The sequence below is a fragment of the Notothenia rossii genome (assembly GCF_949606895.1).
Source record: "Notothenia rossii genome assembly, chromosome: 6".
Lineage (NCBI taxonomy): Eukaryota > Metazoa > Chordata > Actinopteri > Perciformes > Nototheniidae > Notothenia > Notothenia rossii.
Window position 1 is genome coordinate 71,030,178 of NC_136909.1, and position 23,310 is coordinate 71,053,487.

A 23,310-nucleotide genomic window follows, 5' to 3' on the forward strand; every position below is an offset into this window, starting at 1 on the left:
ACACACAACTTAAAATATCAAAGCTGGATTTATTAAACTGTATAAAAACAGTTATTTTAAATTAAAAACGGCAATTATGCATTCACATAAGCAGCATATATACATCATGTATGGTAGCGTCCTGGGATGGACATTATATTCCAATTCTGGTGCCAGATTGTTTCTATTCTGCCTCTTTTAATATAAAACAGCATGCCCAGTGGAATATTTAGATGTAATAAGCACAGTTTAATATGTATTCCTGACTCTCATTAAGGAACAAGACCAGCTCTGATGATTGCTGACCACATTAACTTCTCAAAGGATAGAGTCTTATTCAGACAGAAAATAAGAATCCTCTAATCCTGGCATCTTCATGTTTCTGAAGATGATTTACACCCTTGTTACCAGAGAGCAGCAGGTAATGGCAGTGTGTAGTCACATGTCAAGTTCATATGTCTGCAGTGCTGAATTCTTCTTAATTTTCTGGTTTCGAGTCGACTTCAATTGAGGTGAGATGTTGCCGTGTATACTCCCAAATGAGCAGGGCAGCGCTCACATGCACATTGAGGGAACGGGTGACCCCTTGTTGAGGGATCTCCACACACACATCAAACATTTGGAGTAAATTGGCCGGGATACCTTCTCGTTCATTGCTGTAAGAAAAGAGGAAACACAATTTCTTTCATCTCAGAAACATAGTTTCTCATCAAAGAGAAAATATAATTCAAATTAATAGAATAAACACCACTGAAATACAGACTAAGCTCAACAGGAGCTTACATAGCTTGTTTTCTCAATAGCAGAGGACAGAACATATTTCTAAAACAAATAAATTGCACTGCAGGATGTACATTGGAATGTACATCCAATCAGCGATAAGGCAACACTGACTTCCTGACATCTGTATAAAACCTCAGACCATCTGTATTCTTAGTTTAACCTTGATGTGTAATATACATCTTTTTTCTGGCCTTTACTTGCTGTTATGAGGCTACCCAGCTGATCTAATTTAAGAACTCTGAACATGAGCGGTCAACTTAACTTCCATCATAATTCTCACAATTATGTGGAATGGGCTTTTCATTCAGATGGCTCATGAGCTCAGTAACATTCTGTAATCAACTGAGTATACAGTGCGATCCAGCAATATAAGGCCATGCAAAGCAATGAGTCTGGCGTTAAAGAGTCCACAGAGGGTGGCACAGAGTAAAAAAAGCACGATTTGATGAGCTGCACTTATAGTGAGTGCATCCGGGTGAGATAATAGCGACCTGGAGAGAGATTAGAGCCGGGCGACGCTGTGCTGGGGAGAGCACAGCTGGGAGAGAGCACTCCAGATTGAGCTCACACACGGGGAGTTTAAACTAACAGCACCACTCACACCTCTGAGTGAACAGGGTAAAAGAAAACATCAACCTACACAGACCTGATGCATATTCATGTCTCTCTCTCTACCTGTATATTTAGTAGGGAGAGCAAATCATGATTCTGACGCAAACTGCAGCGGTATACAATTACACTTCGCTCATGAGTAGCTACAAATGGTTTCACAAGAGTCATTCTTGTGTCCTAACTAATGAAAGCCAACGGGCAGCGTTGTGACTCAAACTACACTAGATAAAGGTTGTTTTTCTCTGCTGATGTCATCACACTGCTTGCCCGGGTTATGTAAATGTATTTCACCTGTTCTCCCCCTCAGGGAGAGCCAATTACAGTCCAGCATGCCCTGACAGGTACACCACGGAGAGGAGAGGCGCTGGCCCCCCCCCAGGGAAACACAATAAAGCGTTGAGATAACATTAAACAGCCACGTCAGCTCACATCTTTATCAGTGTGAGTCACAAAGGGCCTGGGAAGGCAGAAGGCTGCATGCATTTAGGCACAACTGGCTGTGTGCAGGTTATCACATTGATGGAAAAATTCAGATTTAACACTTTCATACCCCAGGAGTAGCAGAGTCTTCTCAGGGAACTGGTAGTCCTGGAGGCTCTGGCTGTTGGCCGTCTGCTCCACTCCGACAATACAGTACCCCTCACTCTTCTTCACCTGCAGGAAGTCAGTGAGCTCCAGTGGCTTTACCTGATGCACAGAACAAAAGGCTTTTATTGCCTATGTTACTGAGTAAATAGGTGAATGCATTGGCACTTAAAAGCAGATGTGTTCATTTTTTTCCCATTCGTTTTAATGAATAAATGCACCCGTTCCCCTTGAGATTCAAGTTTACGTTTTTTCATTTTTTGTTCATTTCTTTAAGTGGGGGCTGGTATAATAAGATGTTCTTCTCCCTGATCCTTTCCATCATGGGCTACAACAACAAAACAAATCTGTGTAAAGTGTACATGTTTTTGTTTTAAAATAACTGCCATGTGTGGAATAAATAAATATGTTGAATTTTTGGTCATACTAAACTAGATCCATAAATCTGAAAATTGGGGATAAAAGAAACATCCTGTGTTAAGCTCAAGTGAAAGGAACATTTTGCATGCGCCTTGTTGAATGTTTAATGCTTTTAAAATGAACAGGAAATGCTCTATATTACCACCAAGGTGCGCATTAATGTTTTGGCTTTAGCATCCATTCTTTCTGTGCACATCCATCCTTTCTGCCTTGACTAATATCATTTAAATGCTGAGCCATCCGAGAAACTCACACATTTCTCAGCTCACAGTTCCACTGGGGATCTATCTTAAAGACAGCGTGGTAATCCTGATCACTGGAGTGAAATGTGAGATGGCACTTTACCTCTAACAGTGGAAGCCACAGCTCAGAGGAGACGCTCAGGGCCTGAAAGTTCTTGTCACTGACGTGGCGGAGGTTATCCAGAACCAGAGCGCTCGCACCGAAGATCTCACAGGTCCTGCAAAGACCTAGAGCAACACAAAAGAAACACATGCATTACTGTAACATCAGTCTACTTTGCCTACATTCTAAATTGCCTTGAGTAAAGGGGACTTTTCCTTTCTTTGTTCACATAATCTGTGGCAGTGATGACTTAGCAAAATGGCAAACAGTCTGTGATCATGGACACAGACTGATGTACAAAACCAACACCTGTAATAGCAATTGAGAGCGCAATTTCAAGTACACCGTTTACAGAACGGCCAAGCTTATGTTCCTGCTCAAATCATGAAGTATCAATATTGGTTTTAAAAATGGGTATTTTCCTTAATAAACAAATTGTGATTGATTCAGGCCCTTATCATCAGAGACAAAAGCATTGGAGTACACTTGAGGAGAACATAAAATAGGAGTGTCTGATTAAAGCTGGGCACTCCTTGTCTAATCTCTGATAAGAAGGCTCTATTCATTGGTTTTAGCTGAGCTGTGTTTGACATCTTTGCACAGATCATCATCCTGAAACCAAACAAAATCCTGTGATGTTCGTTCTCCACAATCAGTTCACATTTGATATCATTCCTGCTAAAGAAGGAGTATTGTAAAATAATTGGAGTGTAATTTGTCGTGCTGCTCCTGACCTCCTAAATTGGTGGGCTTGTCGATAAGTGAGGCTACCACCAGCAGGGCGCCATGCTGTTTGCCCACTCGAGCAGCCCTCTGCTGGGGAACCAGCTGGAGTTCAGGCTCCTGCCCCTGGATCCCCAGCCTCCAGGGAGTGATCTTCTTCTGCACCTCGGCCCAGCGCTCCTCCTTATTCTCGTCGCCTGGGGGAAACAACACCACGATAGCTCGAGGTTAGATTAAAGCATGTTGCTCCAGGTGGTCCTGTGGCTTGTGATAGGTGCCACTAACTGTACCTTTGTCTTGCTGGATCCAGTCTCCAGGCTGGAGCTGGCTCAGGTCAGGAGCAGGATTTCTCAAAAGAGAAGATGGACTTTCATTAAAACATGAGAGCTTCTCAAACTTCCAGAGGGGAATCCACTCATCATCAGCTAACTCCGACAGACTGGGGAATATGAGGAATATTGTCTAGGGAAAGCAAAACAAAAATAGAAAATGTTATAAAAACATCTGACTGTGTTTTAGAAGGGTTCATCTGTTCAGAAGAAACATACTAGCCCACCTCGACACTGTAATCCCTGATAGGGTGAAAGGCACCGAAGAAGAAGTGCTCCTGAATCCTCGTCCAATTCTTGTTGGCATTCCTTAATGGTGACACAGCAAATTCTTTAGCACATTTACAACAACATTTTTCTGATTGTCTTAGGTGTTTTGCTCTCACCCAGTGCTCTGCATGGCCTCAGCCTGGTTCAGACAGGCCTTGATCACAGTGGACAGCCCTCCCCAAACTGCCTCTGCCCGGACCCCCACCAGGCTCCACACCCTCTTCAGGGCCAGTAATGCATACAGGCGCACGCTGAAGTTATGGTTGAAACACCACTGCAGGATGATGTCCAGCGCTTTACGCAAATGTGTATCCTAAAACACAGAAACAGAGATCTTGTAGTAGATACACAGAAAAAGATGCATTACAAACTGTGAGTGGGGAAAAACATCACTGGCTTTACCTCGTCCTCAAGAGTGGGAATGATGACATTTAAATGTACCAGGACTGACAGGAAGGTGCAGATGCTTGTCTTGGTCTTTTCGTGATCCTGTACAGAAAACAAAGAAATATATTCTATAAAGCACCTGATATTACGATGTAGCACTACTGACACCAAATGTAACTGCACATAGTTGGCTTATTTATCCAATCCTTACTTTAGCCTTTAGTCTATTTAGTTCATTGTATTTGTCTCTCCTTGTGTCTCACAATTCGTCATATTTTATGTGTACATGAGTGTGTACGGATTCTTTTTTAAATATTTATAATAACAAAAAAATACTGCAATACAGTAATAGGAATGGGTGTCTGAGCAGAACCATGGGAAGATATATTGTTTCTATCCAACCGTTTACCAACAAATATGCAACTATGAATATAAAAAAAAAGTATTTAAGGAATCAGTAAATAATTGTAATATTTATCTCATAACACATCAGTTTCTGGTCTTCAGAGTGGGAGCTCACCCTGTTGAAGCAGACCCAAAAGCTATCCATGTGTTGTGGATAGCGGACGAGGATCAAAATCATCATCCATTCGATCAGGTACTTGACAGAGGCATGGTTACTGCAGAATCCAGCTTCAAACACATGGTTCAGCAAAGTACCAACAAACTCCTACACACACACACACACACACACACACACACACACACACACACACACACACACACACACACACACACACACACACACACACACACACACACACACACACACACACACACACACACACACACACACACACACACACACACACACACACACACACACACACACACACACACACACACACACACACACACACACACACACACACACACACACACACACACACACACACACACACACACACACACACACACACAGTTACTTTCTGAGTGGTTATTTCCTGTGAGATTGTGAGTGTGAGTGTAATTGTCTTACCTCTCTGAGTTTGGGCAGCAACAGCAGCATTGTTTGCCATGCTCGGTTTTTAACACGATGTTGCAGGGAGTTGCTATAGTAACGTACTTTTGACTTCGATATGTCATTATCCTGGGGAAATGGGACGGGGGGGTGGGGGGGGGGGAGATAATAGAAAACTGTTGTTTAATTTGCTGTAATGGATGTACATGCAAAATCATATTGCAAAAGTTGTCTGTTGCCATAGTATTATTTGTTGACATAGATAACACTGTAGAAACAGATACATCTCATTGAGGATCAGACATGTATTTTTTGGGTGCAATATAAAAATATCATGATCAACACATCTAAGGTGAAAAAATGCTAAAATGTAGATACATGGGAAATAAATCCTCGGAACTATTATTAGGGCTTAGGTGATATTGTTTGTTATATTATATATTGTATGTCATATAATTTCATGATATTATAAATATATTAGGATTCTTTTCAAATTAATGATTTCAAGCAAACTACAGATAGAGGGTGGTTCACTTTTTTTTTTTTAAACTAAACTTACCTTTTTTAACAAATCCATAACTAGTTCCTCCATCAGTCTTTCGTGTTGCTGATTAGAGGAATCCAGGCGGCTGAGGAAAGCCAGTACACATGTGCGGGGCAACTGATCATCTCTGTTATCACTGGAAAATTCAAAAAAGCAATGGCTTAAGTGTGAAAACATCCACACACCAACAGAGACATCTAGTGGCACAATCTTAAATCACAGCCACAAAACCCTACATTTCCTCAAACTGCCATCAAAGGGAACTGAAGCTCACCTTGCAACTGCAACATTGGCAGAACAATCTTCACCGAGCTGCTCCACATACGTTTGCACATCCTGGATGAGCCTTTAAAAGAGAGCATGAGGAAATAATTTAAAAAGTCCTGATAAACAATTGTGCAAATTGGAGAAAATGTGTAAAAGTTACCGTTGATCTCTCCTGAAAACTGGCCCGTAGACACAAGCCTCACTGATTATATTGATGTGGCTGAACACAGAAGAGAACCCGGTGTGGCTGCTGCCTCCGCCTGTGGGCAGCCACGTGTGACAGCAGTGCTGAATCAGCACACCGAACACTCCACTCTTTGACTGGGACAGCTCCATCAGCTCACTGGCTATCTAAAAACCCAAATATATGCATGTATTATAGATTTTTTTTGAAATACAAGTGAAATCAAGACACTTTCTTTCCAGCGTGATTTTGATCACCTGTTTCAAGGTGCACAGGAGAGTAGGAGCAGAAGTGTGTGTCAGCTCGAGCAGTTTATGGTGGAAGGCCATGGAGACGAAGCCTTTCAGGGCCGGCCAGAAGTCATGGGCGTTAGTGCTCAGGCCCTGAACCAGATCCCAGCTCAGATTCACAGCCTCTACACACTGGGCCTCCTCATCTAGCAGTAACTGGGATCAAAACACAAGCAAACCAGACATTAAAACAGATATTACCTTATGAGATGTAAGGAAATACATCAAATAATTGAGTATGAGGTTTCTAAAAGTTGTTTGGTACTCTATTTATGTAAATATACTGAGGAAATTATTGCAAGTGACAAATATTTGATAAAAATTCTGCTAATATCTAGCAGGAAAGCTATCACTAGGAATTGGGGTAAGGAAGCACCGCCAATGAAAAACCAATGGGTAACAATTGTGGAAGAAATCTTTTTGAACTGACTTATAAATTGAGATTGCAAGAAACACAACTCAACAGAAAGGGGGGAAAATTGACTCTATACAAGACTCAAAACAATTTGACTGGAGCAATAGCTAATAGATACATGTATCTTCAAGAATAGAATAACATGAAGACAAATCCCTAGCCTTTTATTTTTATTTTGTATTGCCTTGCTGGCCTTTTGTTACATGATTGTAATGTTGTTGTAACCAGCATGTTATTGCCATGTATAATGTGACAATAAAGATTTAAATTAAAAAAACAAACAACAGATATTACCTTAGTTTTTGAGCTAAATTCTTCACATTATAAGTGCAAGGAATTTCTTGTGATAGCCCGAACACGCTATTTCAATTGTTTACATTTCACCTAAATGTATCTGAGACTCACTTGTGGCAGCACGGTCTCCATAAAGGTGAGCGCAGGCAGCACCAGGTCACTGGGCAGCAGAGCCAGGGCCTCCACGCTGCAGCCCAGAGCAGCCTGGAGTGTCTCGGACGCTCTGGAAACTTCTATGGACTCCGTAATCCCAACAGCCTTAATCAGGAAGCTAAGACAAATCCACTGGTCCCGCAAAAAACTGGCAGCAATGCGTCCCCAGTCCTGCAGCAGACGACCCTGCAACGCTCCATCACTGAAGGAAACAAGAGATTGTACCTTATGCTATGCTGTTGCGTGTACTGTATATGATATTCAATCCCAATATCCTCTCATTTGATGCTGTTCTTTCATTTATTTTAAGGTTTACCGTGTACTCTAAGCAGATTTTCACTGACCTCGAGCCGTCTCCTGTCTGTGGTTTTTGCAGCCATTGATTGAAGTTTCCCAGCGAGGACTGACGTTGGCAGGAAGTGGACACTGGACTGTAGAAGTAGTCGTTCAGTGATTTCAGTGCAGAAATGGTCTCTGATTGAATGTCGATCACTTCCTGCTCCCCGAGACCACACACTGTAGCCAGGGATGCCATAGCAACTGCTCGTCCAACCTGGTTGGCCACAGAATTGATCTGGCAGTGGGGAAAAAATTAAGAATTAAAAGATTCTGCAACAAAACAGATGTATTCAGTTCTTGCCTGAGCATTGTACCTGCTGGTGTGGGTCTTGCAGGACCTTGAGGCTGTTCTTGATGAGTTTAGGGAAATAGTTCTGCTGAATGTTACTGTGGTGCTGTGGTGTAGACTTGTACATGACCACCAGCTGCCTCAGGACACACAGATACAGCTCTGCCCGCTCCACGTCAACCAGCTGGGAGGGAAACAGAACATGTAAATGGCAGCGCTAGCCGATAGGGGAATATGTGCTTGTTGGAGTGACAGTGAATTATTTTGACTCGCTGTTTACCTCTTGCAGCTCCCCGAGTAGCCTCCTCAGGATAAACTCCTGGACTGGGTCAACAAGTTTAAAAATGAGCCTCTCCATGGCAAGCATTACGTTATCCACTGTGAAAAAGAGTAAGAGTTAATCAATTAATCGCTGACCCCCAACCCATAAACATTCTACTTAAAGCAATTTAATAACATTTAAAAATGGGACATATTTTGCTTATTATCTGGATCATTCTTGTATTTTAGGTTTTTAAATGTGTTCTAATAGCTACATTACAATGAAAGCATGCAAGCTGGGTTTCAAATGATGTCATACTAAATACTAAATGCAGAGTATTCAATCTTAAATTATTTAATCAATGCATAAATGGACAAGTATTGCCCTTTAAGCTGACCCCAGTGTAAGATTCAAGAAAAACAAGTCACCCCAAAGAGCAAGGATCCCTCAATTCCGTAAATAATTATGTTACTTTAAATGTCAGAAGGCACAAAGATGCGTTTTTGACTGAGAACAAAAAATAATGTACCACATTTAAGTTAGCTTAACCAATAAATAAATGCTTACGAGTTTGAAATAATATTGTGCTATTAAATCCCAATAGAGCACCAAGTGAATGTTAGTTGTAAGAATAGGTGTTACATTTATTCACTGCAGGAACGCACCTACCCATCTACTGTCCCTACTGGATATGCATAAGGGTGGATTTGACTGCTATAATAACAGTTGATCAGTATTGTCAATACAAACCTTGCTCCTCTCCAGCTTCCTGACAGCTCAGTGTTCCTCCCAGCTGGAACAGTCTGAGCAGGAGCTGCAGACTCTTGTCGCTCTTACGCAGAGGCAGGTACATATTGGTGCTGACTCTGCTCAGGGTGTCGAGCAGCGGAGACAGTAATGACTCCAGAGTGTTACCGAACTCTGCTCCAAGTTGATTTCTCTCCAAGTCTACGCACAGCAAAATGGCCCTGGCCAACTTATCAGCCTCTCTGAAGTCTGGTAACCTCTCAGTGTGACCTGAGGAGAGGGAAGGTACTTCAACCAACATGTCTACAAACAGAAAATCCTTCCCTTTTCTATCACACTTCTGAATTACCTGTGCTAGCTGGTACGCGGAGATAGGTGTGCATCTCGCTTTGAACGTAGTCTCTTACAGTTTCTTTCTTTGTAGCAGCACCAGTGCAATCTCCACCCATAAGCCTGGGCTTGAAACTGCATTCATTGTCCAACAGCCAGGTGCATGTCTACAGCCACAAATATATAGGGTAGCAAAAAGACTGACATTTATTTTTTACCACATAAATGGTAAAATGTTGTTTTAAAATGTAAAAAGTCAAATGTTCCTTCAAACGTCTTTGCTACAGCTTACCTGATTCCACATTTGAGTCCCTCTACACAGCGACTCGTCGGCACGAAAATGTGTCAGGAAACTAAAAACATCATCGAGGGTCACTGCGCTCTGAAACAACAGATTTTAATGATGCAGCTCACTAACTTTAAAGCTGTATATGAAAGCAGAGGTTGTACAAAACAACAGAATCACCTTACGATGCAAAACAACGGCCCTAAGGTGAGTTCAGTGTTTGGTTTAGCATTATGCAAAATATTTGAGCCTTGACTTACCACTTCTGTGAGACAGAGGGCGCTATTCAGCAGGAAGCACTGAGCAGCACCTCTCAGCAGAACCTGATGAGTGATCATAGTGCTGTGCAGAACCTCCCTGTAAAACAGAGCAGATTAAATGAGCTTCCATATCAACCACAACCAGCTCGGACACAGTTTGACTAACAATAATCATGATGAGAGACCTGAGAGCAGTGAGCCCGTCGACCCCCAGCATTGGACTTGGGGGCAGTTTGGATATCGCCTGGGAGAGGAAGAGGAGGGGTGCTGCACACCAGTGCTTCGTGCAAAGTTGCTGAATCATCTGCAGAAAAATACGACCTACAGAACAAACACAATGGTCAGAGGAGGACAGGCATTTTAACCATGGGGAGTGTGAATGAGCTATGTAATCATGGGCCGTTTCTCAATTGAGAGTAAAACTGCTGCAGAGCAATTATTTCAAGTATACTACGTCATCGAGTGGCGCCGAAGGACTGTTTAAATGCATGTTACACGCCCAGCATTCTGCGCCATGACGTAGTATACTTGAAATAGTTGCTCTGCAGCATGTGGACTCGCGATTGAGAAACGGCCATGTGTTCTCTGCGGCTTCTGTTTTACCTCTATGTTCTGAAGGTAGGCTGCTGAAGAAGGTGACCATGAAGACTTGAAGTTTAGCCCCGATCTCAGGACAATCCCCTACACCTTGCCCAAGTGACCTACATGTGGACATAAAGCGCGTTAATGAGGCCTTAATAACACAGTAATTCATACTTTCCTTTATTGGCTTGATGTTTTTATCTTTAAACCCTCACCTTTGGAAGAGTGAAGTTTCAGATAGAACATTCATAAAAGGGCCAACGATGAACTGAGGAGCACAGCGACAGCAGAGGACACTTGAATGCACTTGTAAAAAATGATTTCAGTGAAGTTGAATGAATAAGCCTAAATGACATTAAAAAAGTGTCTCTGAGCCTGTACCTGAGAAAAGGCCAAAGCAAAGGCTGGCTGCTGGAGGACCTGCAGCTCGAGCAGATGAAACACTCCCTCTCTCATCAAGGATTTGTTCTCGCTGTGGAACATCCGCTGATACACACACAGCAACCAGGACGGATGGAAGAAGCCCTGATCTGAAACTACATCACAGACAAACCACTGACAACAGGCACAAAATACAAGATGGTATATTCTGATGATCCTGCATCAGATAGAATGAGGAACAAAATCTGAACGTTATTTTTTGATCCAAGCAAAATAGAACTCCCATCAATAAATGTTCCGATTTGTGTGTCTTTCGCATTCCAAGTACCCAAATGTATGTGCACAAGCAGTGAAAAAGGGAGGTTTTCATAATACAACTCTTTAACAACAGCTGCATCACAACATCCAAACCAAACCAATCCAGAGATGCTCGAAATAAAACTAAAACATTAGTTTTTAAATACAATTGCTGAGAAGAGGTAGATAAGATCTAAATAAATCAAACTGGATCAAACCTTGATTATTATTCACTGTTGTTTGGATCAACGTGTCTATTCTGTTTAGAACTGGCCGGACAACATGAATCTGTAGAGGAAACAGAGAAAGGCAATATTTCAAAGCTGTTTTGATGACACCTGAACTGGCAGTGAAAAAAGACTCATGTGGGATTTTGTACCTGATTTTCCTCCAGGGTCTCCATCACCAGTGCATAATCCTCCCAGAACTCTCTGAGCAACTTGCTCCTGTTAGAGGCCCATTTGAACAAGATGTCTTCTGCAACCAATTCAAAAACAGTGAGAAAACAATCCAAAAATCCCTATGTTATTATAGCAAATCTGAGACGATTACCTTCCTCTGATGGATACAGAGGACAGTCCTCCCTCTTCTCCTCTGACAGGGCCACGCACATTTTTAGTAGGTACAACGCCCTCTTACGTGACACGCTATCTCTGTGTGTCAGTCCATCCTGGACCATCCTCCAGAACTGGAGGGACAGACGAGGATCGGGATCACAGGAGCGAGAGGCAGGGAGGCTGTGAGGTTTCAGCAGGTGGTCTGATAGGGCGGTGAAACACAGCAGTGCCCGCTCTGTGACCACAGGTGTGCGGTCAGAGGAGTGCCAGCTGCTCAGATCATCCACGATCACTTTAAGGACGCTGGATAGCCTTTCACCGCTGCAGCACTTGAGGACAGTTAAGAGAAGCCTGACTGTGATTTTAGAAACCAGTGCATCAGGGAGTGTTTTGATGCAGGACAGAGCAGATGACAGGATGGTGAGTGTGAGCTTTTCATCTGCTGACAGAGAAGGTATTAAAGCAGCCATGACTTCACTGGCAACCTCCACATTGAGTATTCCCGGATCCTCCTCCTCTGACGGCTGGAGCGACTGCAGCACAGACAGAGCCACCTGCCCCGGCACCGCCCGGTCGCACAGCGGGAAACAGACACTCAGGAGTCGGCAGGCAGCAGCGGTGCTCTCCCTGCAGCGCATACCTTCACCTGCTTCTGCTGATATTTTACAGAGAAGAGGTAAACACCTGGTCAAAACCAACGAGTCGATTTTATCCTTGATAGATGTAACTTTCGCAGCTGAAAACGGAGTAGTGTCGGTTTCTATGAGGAGAGCTCCGAGCCCTTCTATGAAAGCTGTCAGCGCCTCCACTCGCTCCGTCCCCGGCCATGAGTCACTCTGCCAGCTCAGAGACTCAAACAACATGTCGTAGTCAGGAGAGCTGGACAAAACCGCGTTAATTAAAACGGAATTCATTGTAGAGGGCTGCTTAACTGCCTGGAACATGCGAGCTAAAGATAACCCGCAACCGGCTTTCTCACAGCTCCCATGAGCGACACGTTTTTACCAAACGGAATGTAAACTTCCGCAAACGTCACTTAAAACTCTCGCGAGAGGTGAGTGACATTAAAGTAATAGCAAAGTAACTACATTTTTTAAAGTTTTTTTTAACCATTTACTTTACTACAATTATTGCTTCTCAATGTAAACATTTTTTTTTTTTAAATAACATTAACTGCGTGTCTAATTTAAAATTTAACAATGAACAGTACAACACAACTGAAGACATGTGGTTTCTTTAGTTAAAATTTTATTTTCACCATTATAAAAACATTGCTTTTAAAAAGAATTAATTGTTCAGTTTTGTGACTCAACACTGACAGTTGTTTATACATTATAGGCATTGCGGAGACATTTGTATGTGTTAAATAACTTTCCAAGTGGCTAATGACATCAGTTATTTGAATACCAATTATCTTTTACAAAACAATGTCAGAGAAAAAAATGACAGAAAGACTTTGTTTGAGGGTTACATAATACAAAAATACTGCAGATTCATTATACACTGGTTACAGAAATAGTGCTTTACAAAGAGTACTTTCTGTTGTAATTGTGATGGGGGAGAGTATATAATAGGAACGCTTTGGATGAATGCAATACCAGCTGTAAAGAGGCTCAATTTTCCACTTCGGCAGCTACATTGCTAAGGCAGACTAAATGGAAAAGCATGACAGAGCATACAAAAATAGAGTATATTATAAAATATGATTTAAAAAAAACCAGGATAAAGTTATATACAAACATTACCAAAAGTGTTTCAAGGAAGAGTAATTCCCATTTTATGAACGTCAAATGTATGGCCTTTAATCATAAAAATATATAATGACGAACTTTATGCACCAGACATTAACCTATGCAGACAATTCCTTAAAAAAAGTACGTAAAATGTATAAAACACAATTAAATGCTTGGGAATGTTGTTGCTCAGCAAAGTTGAAATGTAATAAAACAGTGCAGGTAGTATGTACAAATATACAAAATTAATAAATATTCTCCATTTATACTGAATTAAATGTTGCTGAATTAAATCTCTGTTCTCTTATCCAAAGCTTTTAAAGAAGAATGATTGGTCCCGTAATTTTCCATAATGTCTCACTCAAATTTGAAACACACATCCCACGTTGTCATCATCACCACAGACAGTAGAAAACACAGAAATGCATGTGTTGCCAACCTGCGAGTTCAGTTGCTTTGTAAATGGAGGACAAGCAAGGTCTCAAAGAATGAATTCCAGGATCTGTTCGTCCCCTAACATGTCCAGGGAGAGGCAGTTTGAAGACCTGCGGCCATAGAAGGAAGGTATAGCTTCGCAGTGCAAAAGGGGGTATAAACTGTGATCAACAGGGGTCTTTGTGTTTGTTGAGGCATCCGGGAGGCCAAACGTATAGCTGACGGTGGAATCGGGTGGCAGTGTGGTCCCAAGGGGTGCCTGAGGTGGGAACAGACGTACATCATCCAGACTTTGGCTTTGCCGATCCACGCAAACCTGTGCCTTAGACGTCAGTGTCTGCAAGAGAGGTGAAGAGAACATGTATTACAACAGAGGAAAGAAAAAGAAGGTGAGGCAAAGAAGATAGTCAACCAACCAATGTTAACGTATCCTTGTTCTGTAATTTCTGGAGTTCTTCATCACTGTCTGAGGGACACGCCTTGTTTTCTGTAGAGATCAATTACTTATCAATCAATCTATTAGGGTTTGAGATACAAACAAAGTTGGTTCTCATTAATGAGATGAGAGGAGAGGAACACAATTGTTTTTTTTGTTTTTTTAAATGGTATCCAGTATATCACAATGAAGTTATGTATACCTGGTGAGGAGAGATCTGAACAATCCACTGACACTCCATCAAGAAGATCAGCCAACTGGAACATCTCATAAGGATCATCCACGAGAACCTCCTCTGGGCTTCCAATGTCAATCTTGTTTTCTGAAAATAAAGGTTTAGAAGTTTGATTATTAGAAATCAGTTAATGCATTTAAGATGACTGTTCTTAGGCAAGCCCACAAAATACTAACAGACCCATCACATGTGATACACATCAAGTACCAGTTACTAGTATGGTGTAATATAACATACCAATAAAGAGATATATATTTTATTTTTAAATGTATCTCGACTTTAATAATACATTTCAATTGTGGAATATCAAATGAATAAGGATGAAATTGAGAAGGAAGTCAATAAAGCTTTATTCTTAATTATTCTTTGAAAATTGATTATTTTCCATTGTCAGTGTTTTTTTATAGCTTTTGAATTAATCTATTTTAGAATCAGTTTTATTATTGTGTTTTTGGGTGTGTTTCTCAATTCCTGTGTGTGGAATGTTTTTATGGATGTAACATGGGTGGAGCCCGTAGCAAGTTTCCCACAAAGTGGGACCATAGAGTGAATTTAAACAATGAAAGAAAAACAAATAAAACAAAGTGTCTTACACAACCTATTGTGCTGGCTACTGAAAGAAACACAGATATGTGTGAAAATGTGGAACAAGGAAACAATGTTATCTTCATAGAGCACTTGTTTTGCATAATGCAAAGCCCATGGATGCACTTTGAAACAGCGCATTCATCCCAACTGCATGGAAAGGCTGGCAACACACGCACAGACTGAGCTGATGTCTCCGGCAGGGAAACAAACCGGATAAACCAACTTTACTTATTGGAGTTTAATCTTCAGAAACGTATTCATATAATAAATAACAGCGTCCCTGATTAGTGAGGCTCAATTTGCACTATTTTTCTTTGTACATGAGTTCATATTAATGGTTAAAGCAAGTAATGAGAACAATAATTTAAAACTTTCATATTGTACAGTAAACAAGTAGTCAAAAAGGGAATTTCAAGAGGAAAATAAAAGATCAGAATTGCACACAGCTGCTTTTCTGTAGCAACTGATCATTTCATTCAACAAACAAAGCAGTAGTTTACTCCAGACAATGTTTTGTACCAAGGTTTCAGTACAACATTCCTCTCACCTTCGTCTTGCCATCCCTCATCCTCTATCCGAGGCTTACAGCCTGCGTCAAACCCAGAGGTGCAGGAGCTGCCGTGGCTGGCTGTTGGGCTGAAACACCTTTCTGCCTTCCGATGACCCTCCTCCTCCATTGAGGCCATCTCTGGGGAGATGCTGTGTTGGCGGGCGTCCGCTTCGATCCCAGAGCTGCTGGTGGAGTGCCGGGACAGACCAGGGCTGCTCTCACTGCCGGGGGGGTCCATGTCCAGGTCATCACTGATGTAGGACTCTCTGTAACGCTTTTTATCTGCAATAAAGCAAGATTTGATTTGATACAATTACAGCAAAAGAAATCGACAGAAAACATTTTTTGGAGCGTTGTGCAAAAGAGATCTGGCTACTGTGCTACAATTCCAATTAAAGAAGAAAACAAACTAGATTTCTTTATACTGGAAAAAGGACGTTTTACAAGTTATCCATTTAAATTTCAGTGGCTTCAGAAGTGTTCTGCTGAGTACAATTGGACCCCAGCCAAACTGTAATTATTGCTAATACTAATCTTGTGGTTGTATTCTCCCCTACCTTCGTTCTCCTCCAGCTGGCGGAGGTGTTTGAGGGCCGGCTGGAGGCTGAGGTAGAGGCGGTGGCTGCTGCTCAGGTGCAGGAGGAGGTGTCGGGAGCGGAACGATGACCCGGTGAAGTAAACCAGCTTCCTGGCTGAGGGCAAACCATCTGGCTGGATCTCAAATTTCTTACCCTGAAAAGGCACAACATATTATACATACATACATACATACACACATAGCTAATGCCCATTAAATAATTACAATTTCCCACCTAATCTTTACAAAGAATGGAAATGAGCTGTGTACTTACCAGGAAGGTGAGACGTCCAACATTTGACCAGGGGAAGTCGTACAGCAGCTGTCGCATGTTGTTCACCTCCTTTGAATACAAACACACCATTTAATAAGTAGCTTAAAGGTTTGTAAGCTTTATGTTTTAGCAACAAGAGGATGTGTAATCTACTGGGATATATTTTAAAATACTGGATCAATAATCATTTTTCTCTCAAAGGAGCCATCTGGACTTGGCAGAGAGGCCGAGGGCTTCTCGAGGTATCTCACGGTCTGCTGGCTCTTTAATCAGCCAGGCCTGGGGCCCTAATCCCCCCCAGATGGCCCCTGATGGACAGATCAAACAACTGACGGGCATGGCAGACGGCTCCTATCTCCTGATGCTCTGCTGTTGGTGGCGATCCCACACATTCTTCACACGTCTAGTCAGAGATTTTATTGGGCTGCAGCTACAAAGACCGAATCTTTGAGCAAACGCAGATTTCCCCCTTATGTACGCACGTGTTGACGCATAGGCTGTGCATCAATAACACACTCACACATGCACGTACCTGATAAACCTGCATTCCTCGCAGGGTCAGACCGAGCAATGCCGTTCCTTTCTCCGCCTTTTTGTCCTGGATACATGAATGATGAGATGTCAGACAGGCATGTGAGCAGTTCAGATAAGAGCTTTTCACTCTCCTGCTTCACTGGGAAACACCGGGCTGCTGCTAACAGCAAACTAAAAGTGATGGCACATTACGCAATGGATAGGCAAGCCTTCAAAATATCACCCAGTGGATGAGTGATCTTGGAATGGGGAGGACAATATAGGGATTACATAGAGAGTTACATAACTGCCCCTACTGTATAGTCATTTGTCCAGCCCAGCTCTAATGAAGCTATACTAACTGTATACATGTTGGAAAAGACAATACTACAGTCAGAGAGAAGGAATGGACTGTGGAAAAAACCCAACAGTGTAATCACCATTCTTTTTTGTTGATATGCAAATAAATACAGGCTGCAGTACAGTGTGTGCCTGAAGTACTCAATTCAAGACTCACAACCTTTTGCAGTTTGTAGAATGTGACAGGTACATCCTCCAGTCGACAGGACTCCCTGATGAAGAGCAGCATGGCGTCCCGAGAAGACATGCCCCACAGCTCCTGATGCACCTTTGGCCCATGGCAGAGGAGATAGCTTACTCCACGCTTAGCTAAAATCTAAAGAAGGAAGAAGGGACAGACATGGATTAGGGCAAGAAGAAAACATAATAAATGAGATGTATTTCTCTTTTGTTGCGGTCATACGGTAACACCTACCCAAGGGGGAAAGTATTCCTTGGGTTCAAAGTAAGGAGTGTTTTCCAGATCCTCCCTGGGCAGCGGATGGTCACCGAGGTCAGCCTGCAGGGCGTAACCTGCCAGCTGGAAGTAAACCTCCTCCTGCTGACGGCACTCAGAGCGCAGCACCCGCTCCCTCAAGTCGGAGTAGTAAAGGTGCCGTGCCTTACGCTCACTGGTACCACACACACCGAAAGAAAGAAACAAAGATGTCAGTAAAGAGGACAAAGAGGGAAATATAAGGAGTTATATAGAACAAATATGGAGAGGGCCTACCAAAAGAGTCTGCCGTTTTCTATGTAGTACTGCACTTTGAGGCACAGCACTAGAGGAAAGGGTCTCTTCTGTATTCCCTGTATACAGAGAGAGAAGCGTTAGAGAAGGCATCTTTTTGTCATGCTAAATGACAAGTTGTGGCATGTAGGCCACGGATCTGTGCCTCCCAATAAACTGAAGTGTACAATAGTTTAGAGAGTGGGTCACAGCAAAGTGCTCCTAATTTACTCGCAAGTATTTTCTACCCGACAGGCTGCCATACCTTTCTTGAATCTTGCTTCCAATCCTTAGGAAAGTAGTTAGTCAGCTTCTCCTCCATGTCTAAAAAGATGTGCTCATTGTCTGGGATGGAGAAAGACAATCAGGATACAAGCAGACAGTTAGCAAGCACACAAAACAAAAATGTAACCAAGCGTATAATCTGACTAACAATGGGATTCATTAGGGCAAAGAGAAAAAAAGCCCTTATTCTCTTCCTTTTGTGAATGAGGCTACCGGGAAGCTAATGACAAAAATGCTAATATATACATTTTCTAATTTCAGTGGTAGCATGGCAGCACAGACAAAACACTGCGTGCGGGAGCTCTGCTAGTTTATTAATGTGTAAACCTGTATTGGGATGGGTAGATGCATTCTACATAGCTTAGCTTTTATCGTGATATTTAGGTTTTTATCTATCCTGCAAAACCATAAATATCAAAAGCAACTATTTCAGAAGAGGGGCTCAGAGCCTTATGCCAGCCTATGGTTGGAAAGAGTATGTTGTATCACTCACAGCCTGGTCCTATGAGTCATAAGATAAGTATTTTCTTATTTGTTCCACCTTATCTCTTTTGTTCAACTTTGTGTAGCCAATTCATGCTCGCATAGCTGTTTCACAACTCTAACTATCCATCTCTCCTTTCAGCCTGTTCAACTCTCTGACTCACTCCTCCTCCCTCGCCTCTCATCCTTCATTGAAGTCTTTGAGAAAAAGTTGAGTAAGGCGGCCTGTGTCATGACGAGCCCCCCCTGCCTCTTCTCCCTCCACTCCCACCCTCCTCTTCCCATCATCAACCCGTCCCTTCCCTCAGTGAAGAGGAGGAATGCAAGGGTGCATTCCAGGCTTAATGAAGTTAATATTGCAGGAATCCAGGCACTAAGTGATCGGTGAACCAACACCACAAAAACAAAAGGCTGCTTGTTCAAGCGTTGAGCCACACAAGATTATGGAGGCATTTTAACGTATTTTGTAGAGAGAAAGAGAACAGAAATACAAGAAAACAGAAAGTTCAGAACTTTGCTCAAGTGGATTACTCAATTATGCAGACTGGGAGGGGCAAGGGAAATGTTTTGGCTTAAGCGATATAGCTTGTTTGGCAGAAAACATTTTCTACAATATAACAAAAACAAGTCTCATTAAAACTACCGACCCTTAGTAATTCATTGTTGTGATCCCATCTAACTGAATGACTTCTGAAATGTGTCATAGGATCTCTATGTGCATCAACTGATCAACAAACTGACTTCTGACAATACTGCCGTGTTATCTAGTGTGAATAGTGCTTCCAGGTTCAGAGGGTGAACGGTCTACGAGAGAACTTACCCTGCACCACTGTGAGGCCAAAGAAGTGCAGCTCTTTGATTCCAAGAAGCTCTGCCACACGATTAAAAACATCCTGCCCAGTGGATTTTGGCTGGAAAGATGAAGAAGAAAGTATTTAATATGCACTTTTTAGAGCAGGCAAAACACTGAAATAATTAAAAAGTTTGACCTTGTAGACCTCATATTGATAAAGATGACAGCAAGAGGCATATTAAAAACACCCACCCCGACAGTGATGTCCAGCTGCTCCTTGTTGGGGAGGAGAACACAAATGGTTCTCTCCTGCCTTATCGGGGTGGACATGACGTCTTGTGTGTGTGTGTCGTGATAAGTGCTTTGTCTGTTTTAAACCACCTCAATCTTCCTCTGTACTTCACTGTCTATCTGTTCCAGGGCAGTTTGTCCATATTGTATCTGTAAAGATAGATGACATCAGAGTGAGATATGCAAAGAAATTAAATAAAAACATGAAGATGAAGACAGCAGAATGGAATTTAAAACAGATCAAGGTTTGCCGTGCAATCTTCTGTTATACACAATGAGGATATGCATGAGCATACTTTCACTTACTTGAATCATATTCAATATAATAACTGTGGCTGTCTCCTATTATCCAACAACAAAGATGAACTCAACATGGCTGTTCCTTCCAAATGTTTTAGGATCACACAAATCTTCCAATGAGATCATCCTGAAAAACTGAATTCAACACGTGTCATAAGTTGGTTCACCTTAAAAAGTATATTAATCCTAGAGTACGGTTTTATTGAAGCGCAGGGGCACATTTAATGAGCTTATCATCAACACCTTGTAAGCAACACCAAATAAAAAAAAAGGAATTATGTGATTTTCGTTTCTGCTTACCACACCAAAACAAATGGCCATGTAGGAAAGACTACTTGCAAACAATGCTCATCTGAAGCGTGCTGACTTGAAGCCCTACTGGTACGAGGCTCATCTGATTAACGTCTCAGAATCAATTAATCAGGTTAATTACTGCCGCGCGCCGACTCTGATCCCCTTAAACCCTGCTCTTGACGATAAGCAGTAAAAATAAAACTACAAAAGGGACAAAAAACTAATGAACCGTAAGAGAAACAGAATACTGTTGAGCCAATCTCTTCAAAGTTAACAGAGAAGAAATAACCAGCACATTAAGAGATTCTTGGACAAAGAACCTGTTTACACCTAACTCTTCAGGAGCCTGGCATTCACATTATGTTTACTATGTTAAAAAGCATTAGCAATAAGCCTGCCTTTTTTGATTGAGCATTACAAAATAAGAAGTATTTGAAAGACATGTTACCAATGAACAAATAGGTAAAGGGAAACATTAAAGTTTATATTCTTGGCTCAGAGAGCAAGCACATTGCCATACCAAATATGATTTATGGACGTGTTCAAACTTGCTGACATCTGTGTCAGTGCAACAGACATTTAAAAAAACCTGAAATTCCAGTAGCTTTAACACCTGACTTGTGTACAAGTAAAACTACACGGTCATTACACTGACTCAAAATCAACTGGCAAGTACATTTTCACATAGACAATATTCTATTTTAAGCATTATTTTGATCAATAGATCTACTTTTTGGGGAGTGCTTCTTTCATGTAAGTTATTCCCACTATGAGGGTGTAGTAGCTTTTTAGTCTTATTGGTCAATATACAACAATGCAAGCTTTAATTCTAAAAATATATCATTACTGATGCATTAATATAATAGTCCTCAAGGATACTTAAGTTTTATATTCAGTCATCATTATCACATGCATTAAACGACACATCGGAAGGTGTGATGATAAACATATGATAAAACACTATATTTTATTTTCTGACTAATTAAATATTAGAAAAAGACATAGCATACATATGTTAGCAACTTATGAGCACTTCATGTGAGAGGCAACAAGACTGAAGAATAGAAACAGATTTTGTTCAAGGAAGATGCTTTGTTCTGGAATTTGAATGGGCATGTGCATGTTTTTCTTCCTCCAACTTTTCTTAAAACTATTAAACATGACAAAAGATACAATATAAGTTTAAATGGACCCTGATATTCAAATAAAAAAAACCTTATCATATGGAATTAATTTACAACAAATTATCCGTGATCAATTAAACCAGGTTAATCATAGGTTTTTCATCAAATAACAGGCAATAGGAGTAGTCAACATTATATGACATCAAAACATGCTGGAACTATTTGAGTCAAACATCTGGTGTGAAGCATGAACAGTTCTGAGTAACTAATAAACTGAACCAACCTTAATCTGCTTTAAATCCAGAGTACAATCAGGTACATAAAGTACACATCTTCAGTGCATCCCACCTCCAAAACAAGTTTACTCTCATCAGCCCAGATAGTGATGGCTGACTTCTTCAGACATCCCCCTTACTGCTGACCAAAGAGGAAACCTGGCATCACATGAGAGCAGCCATCTGTATGCCTAATTCCCCTCCAAGACTGTCATAATCCCTCTTTCTGAGCACACTGCTGGTTATTGGAAAAACATCCCCTGTGCACTGTATATGCTCTCTTAAGTGAACCTCAGAGCCCGTATCTGAACAAACGAGGAACACCATTTATAGTCATCCTACTTGAAAACAATAGGGTGAGTTTGAGCCCCCTTTTTTTGGGGGGGGGGAGCCGTGCATTTCTTAGGTTTGACTCAAGAGCCATGACAGGCACATTTATAGAAGGGTTCAATGATTTATCGAGAGGTTAAAAGTTTTACAACATCAGACTTTTAAACACACTCTGCGTCGTGTTGAGTACAGAAGAACTGCATTTAAACGTCCATGTGATGTCCCCATGTTATGAACCGCCCGGTATGTAATTTACATACCGGGCGTTGACGTTATTGAACGCAACAGTGTCATTAGCCGCTAATTATGTCAAAGTTTCAACGTAGCTTAGCTTTTTTTAATTACATGTATTTATTGTGTGCGTGAGCTAACGACAACTCTGATAAGAAACGCAGAAGGAGAAGCTAAAGTACGTTAATAGTAACCATAATCGTAGACACATTTTCTTAGGACAGAGTGTATTTGTTTGGATGGATGGGATAGTAACGCGAAAGCAACAAGTGCATCACTGACTCTGGCTACTCTTTAAACTAACTATAAAGCCGTGAGTTACTTACCATTGCATTATAAGAGACGAAGGAGTTTGAAAACCAGTCGCAGGTCTTCTCAATGCTTGTTCAGCACACAATCTTCTTTTTTTTATCCGAATAAAAACATGACAGAAGTAAGGAGGACACCAGTTCGTCCCACTCCCCATTGCGTGTTGTAACTTCTCCAACCACCGTCAAGTCCTAACGATTGAGCCATACCATTTTGAATTGTTGTGGGGGTGACTGTTGTGAACGAGTTATGTTTTTAAATGGTTGGGACTGTTTTTTTAATGTTAAATTCAAGAAATATTTTTTTTATCACAT

General features: G+C 41.5%; 2 protein-coding genes across 3 annotated transcripts; both read right to left on the bottom strand.

The window, feature by feature from the left end:
* Positions 1–9: 9 nt before the first annotated feature.
* tarbp1 (TAR (HIV-1) RNA binding protein 1) lies at positions 10–12,890 on the bottom strand. The gene is made up of 29 exons (XM_079688730.1): positions 11,867–12,890; positions 11,694–11,791; positions 11,533–11,602; positions 11,018–11,172; positions 10,852–10,904; positions 10,658–10,755; positions 10,240–10,375; positions 10,055–10,151; positions 9,801–9,890; positions 9,528–9,675; positions 9,182–9,448; positions 8,450–8,547; positions 8,195–8,353; positions 7,886–8,115; positions 7,500–7,743; positions 6,647–6,835; positions 6,366–6,556; positions 6,213–6,284; positions 5,954–6,074; positions 5,413–5,523; positions 4,954–5,103; positions 4,449–4,535; positions 4,163–4,359; positions 4,004–4,085; positions 3,738–3,909; positions 3,459–3,644; positions 2,725–2,849; positions 1,925–2,061; positions 10–635 (listed from the first exon to the last, which is right to left on the bottom strand). Exons 1-29 carry the CDS (start codon positions 12,813–12,815, stop codon positions 458–460), a joined length of 4,890 nt encoding a protein of 1,629 aa, XP_079544856.1. The 5' UTR covers positions 12,816–12,890; the 3' UTR covers positions 10–457.
* Positions 12,891–13,101: 211 nt separating this feature from the next.
* On the bottom strand, positions 13,102–23,188 carry LOC307044010 (FERM domain-containing protein 6). Of its 2 annotated transcripts, XM_079689011.1 has the most exons (14): positions 23,014–23,185; positions 20,095–20,283; positions 19,870–19,960; positions 18,547–18,626; positions 18,285–18,361; positions 17,988–18,183; positions 17,733–17,888; positions 17,232–17,297; positions 16,700–16,768; positions 16,406–16,580; positions 15,846–16,130; positions 14,678–14,797; positions 14,456–14,526; positions 13,102–14,376 (listed from the first exon to the last, which is right to left on the bottom strand). In XM_079689011.1, the coding sequence occupies exons 2-14, from the start codon at positions 20,170–20,172 to the stop codon at positions 14,086–14,088; spliced, it is 1,755 nt and encodes a 584-aa protein (XP_079545137.1). In that variant the 5' UTR covers positions 20,173–20,283; positions 23,014–23,185; the 3' UTR covers positions 13,102–14,085. The 2 variants fall into 2 exon arrangements, with proteins under 2 accessions (XP_079545137.1, XP_079545138.1); XM_079689012.1 differs by lacking the exon at positions 14,456–14,526 and having other exon boundaries at positions 14,219–14,376; positions 23,014–23,188.
* Between the last annotated feature and the right edge of the window lie 122 nt (positions 23,189–23,310).

Excerpts from the sequence above, each read along its gene's own strand:
- tarbp1 (XM_079688730.1), bottom strand. The coding sequence starts at position 12,815 with ATGTTCCAGGCAGTTAAGCAGCCCTCTACAATGAATTCCGTTTTAATT. Across the intron at positions 4,360-4,448 it reads TTCCCACTCTTGAGGACGAG|GATACACATTTGCGTAAAGC; the intron begins GTAAAGCCAGTG and ends TCTGTGTTTTAG. Across the intron at positions 4,086-4,162 it reads GAGGCCATGCAGAGCACTGG|GAATGCCAACAAGAATTGGA; the intron begins GTGAGAGCAAAA and ends GTCACCATTAAG.
- LOC307044010 (XM_079689011.1), bottom strand. The coding sequence starts at position 20,172 with ATGTCCACCCCGATAAGGCAGGAGAGAACCATTTGTGTTCTCCTCCCC. Across the intron at positions 19,961-20,094 it reads AGCTGGACATCACTGTCGGG|CCAAAATCCACTGGGCAGGA; the intron begins GTGGGTGTTTTT and ends TCATCTTTCCAG. Across the intron at positions 17,889-17,987 it reads AGGAATACTTTCCCCCTTGG|ATTTTAGCTAAGCGTGGAGT; the intron begins GTAGGTGTTACC and ends TTCCTTCTTTAG.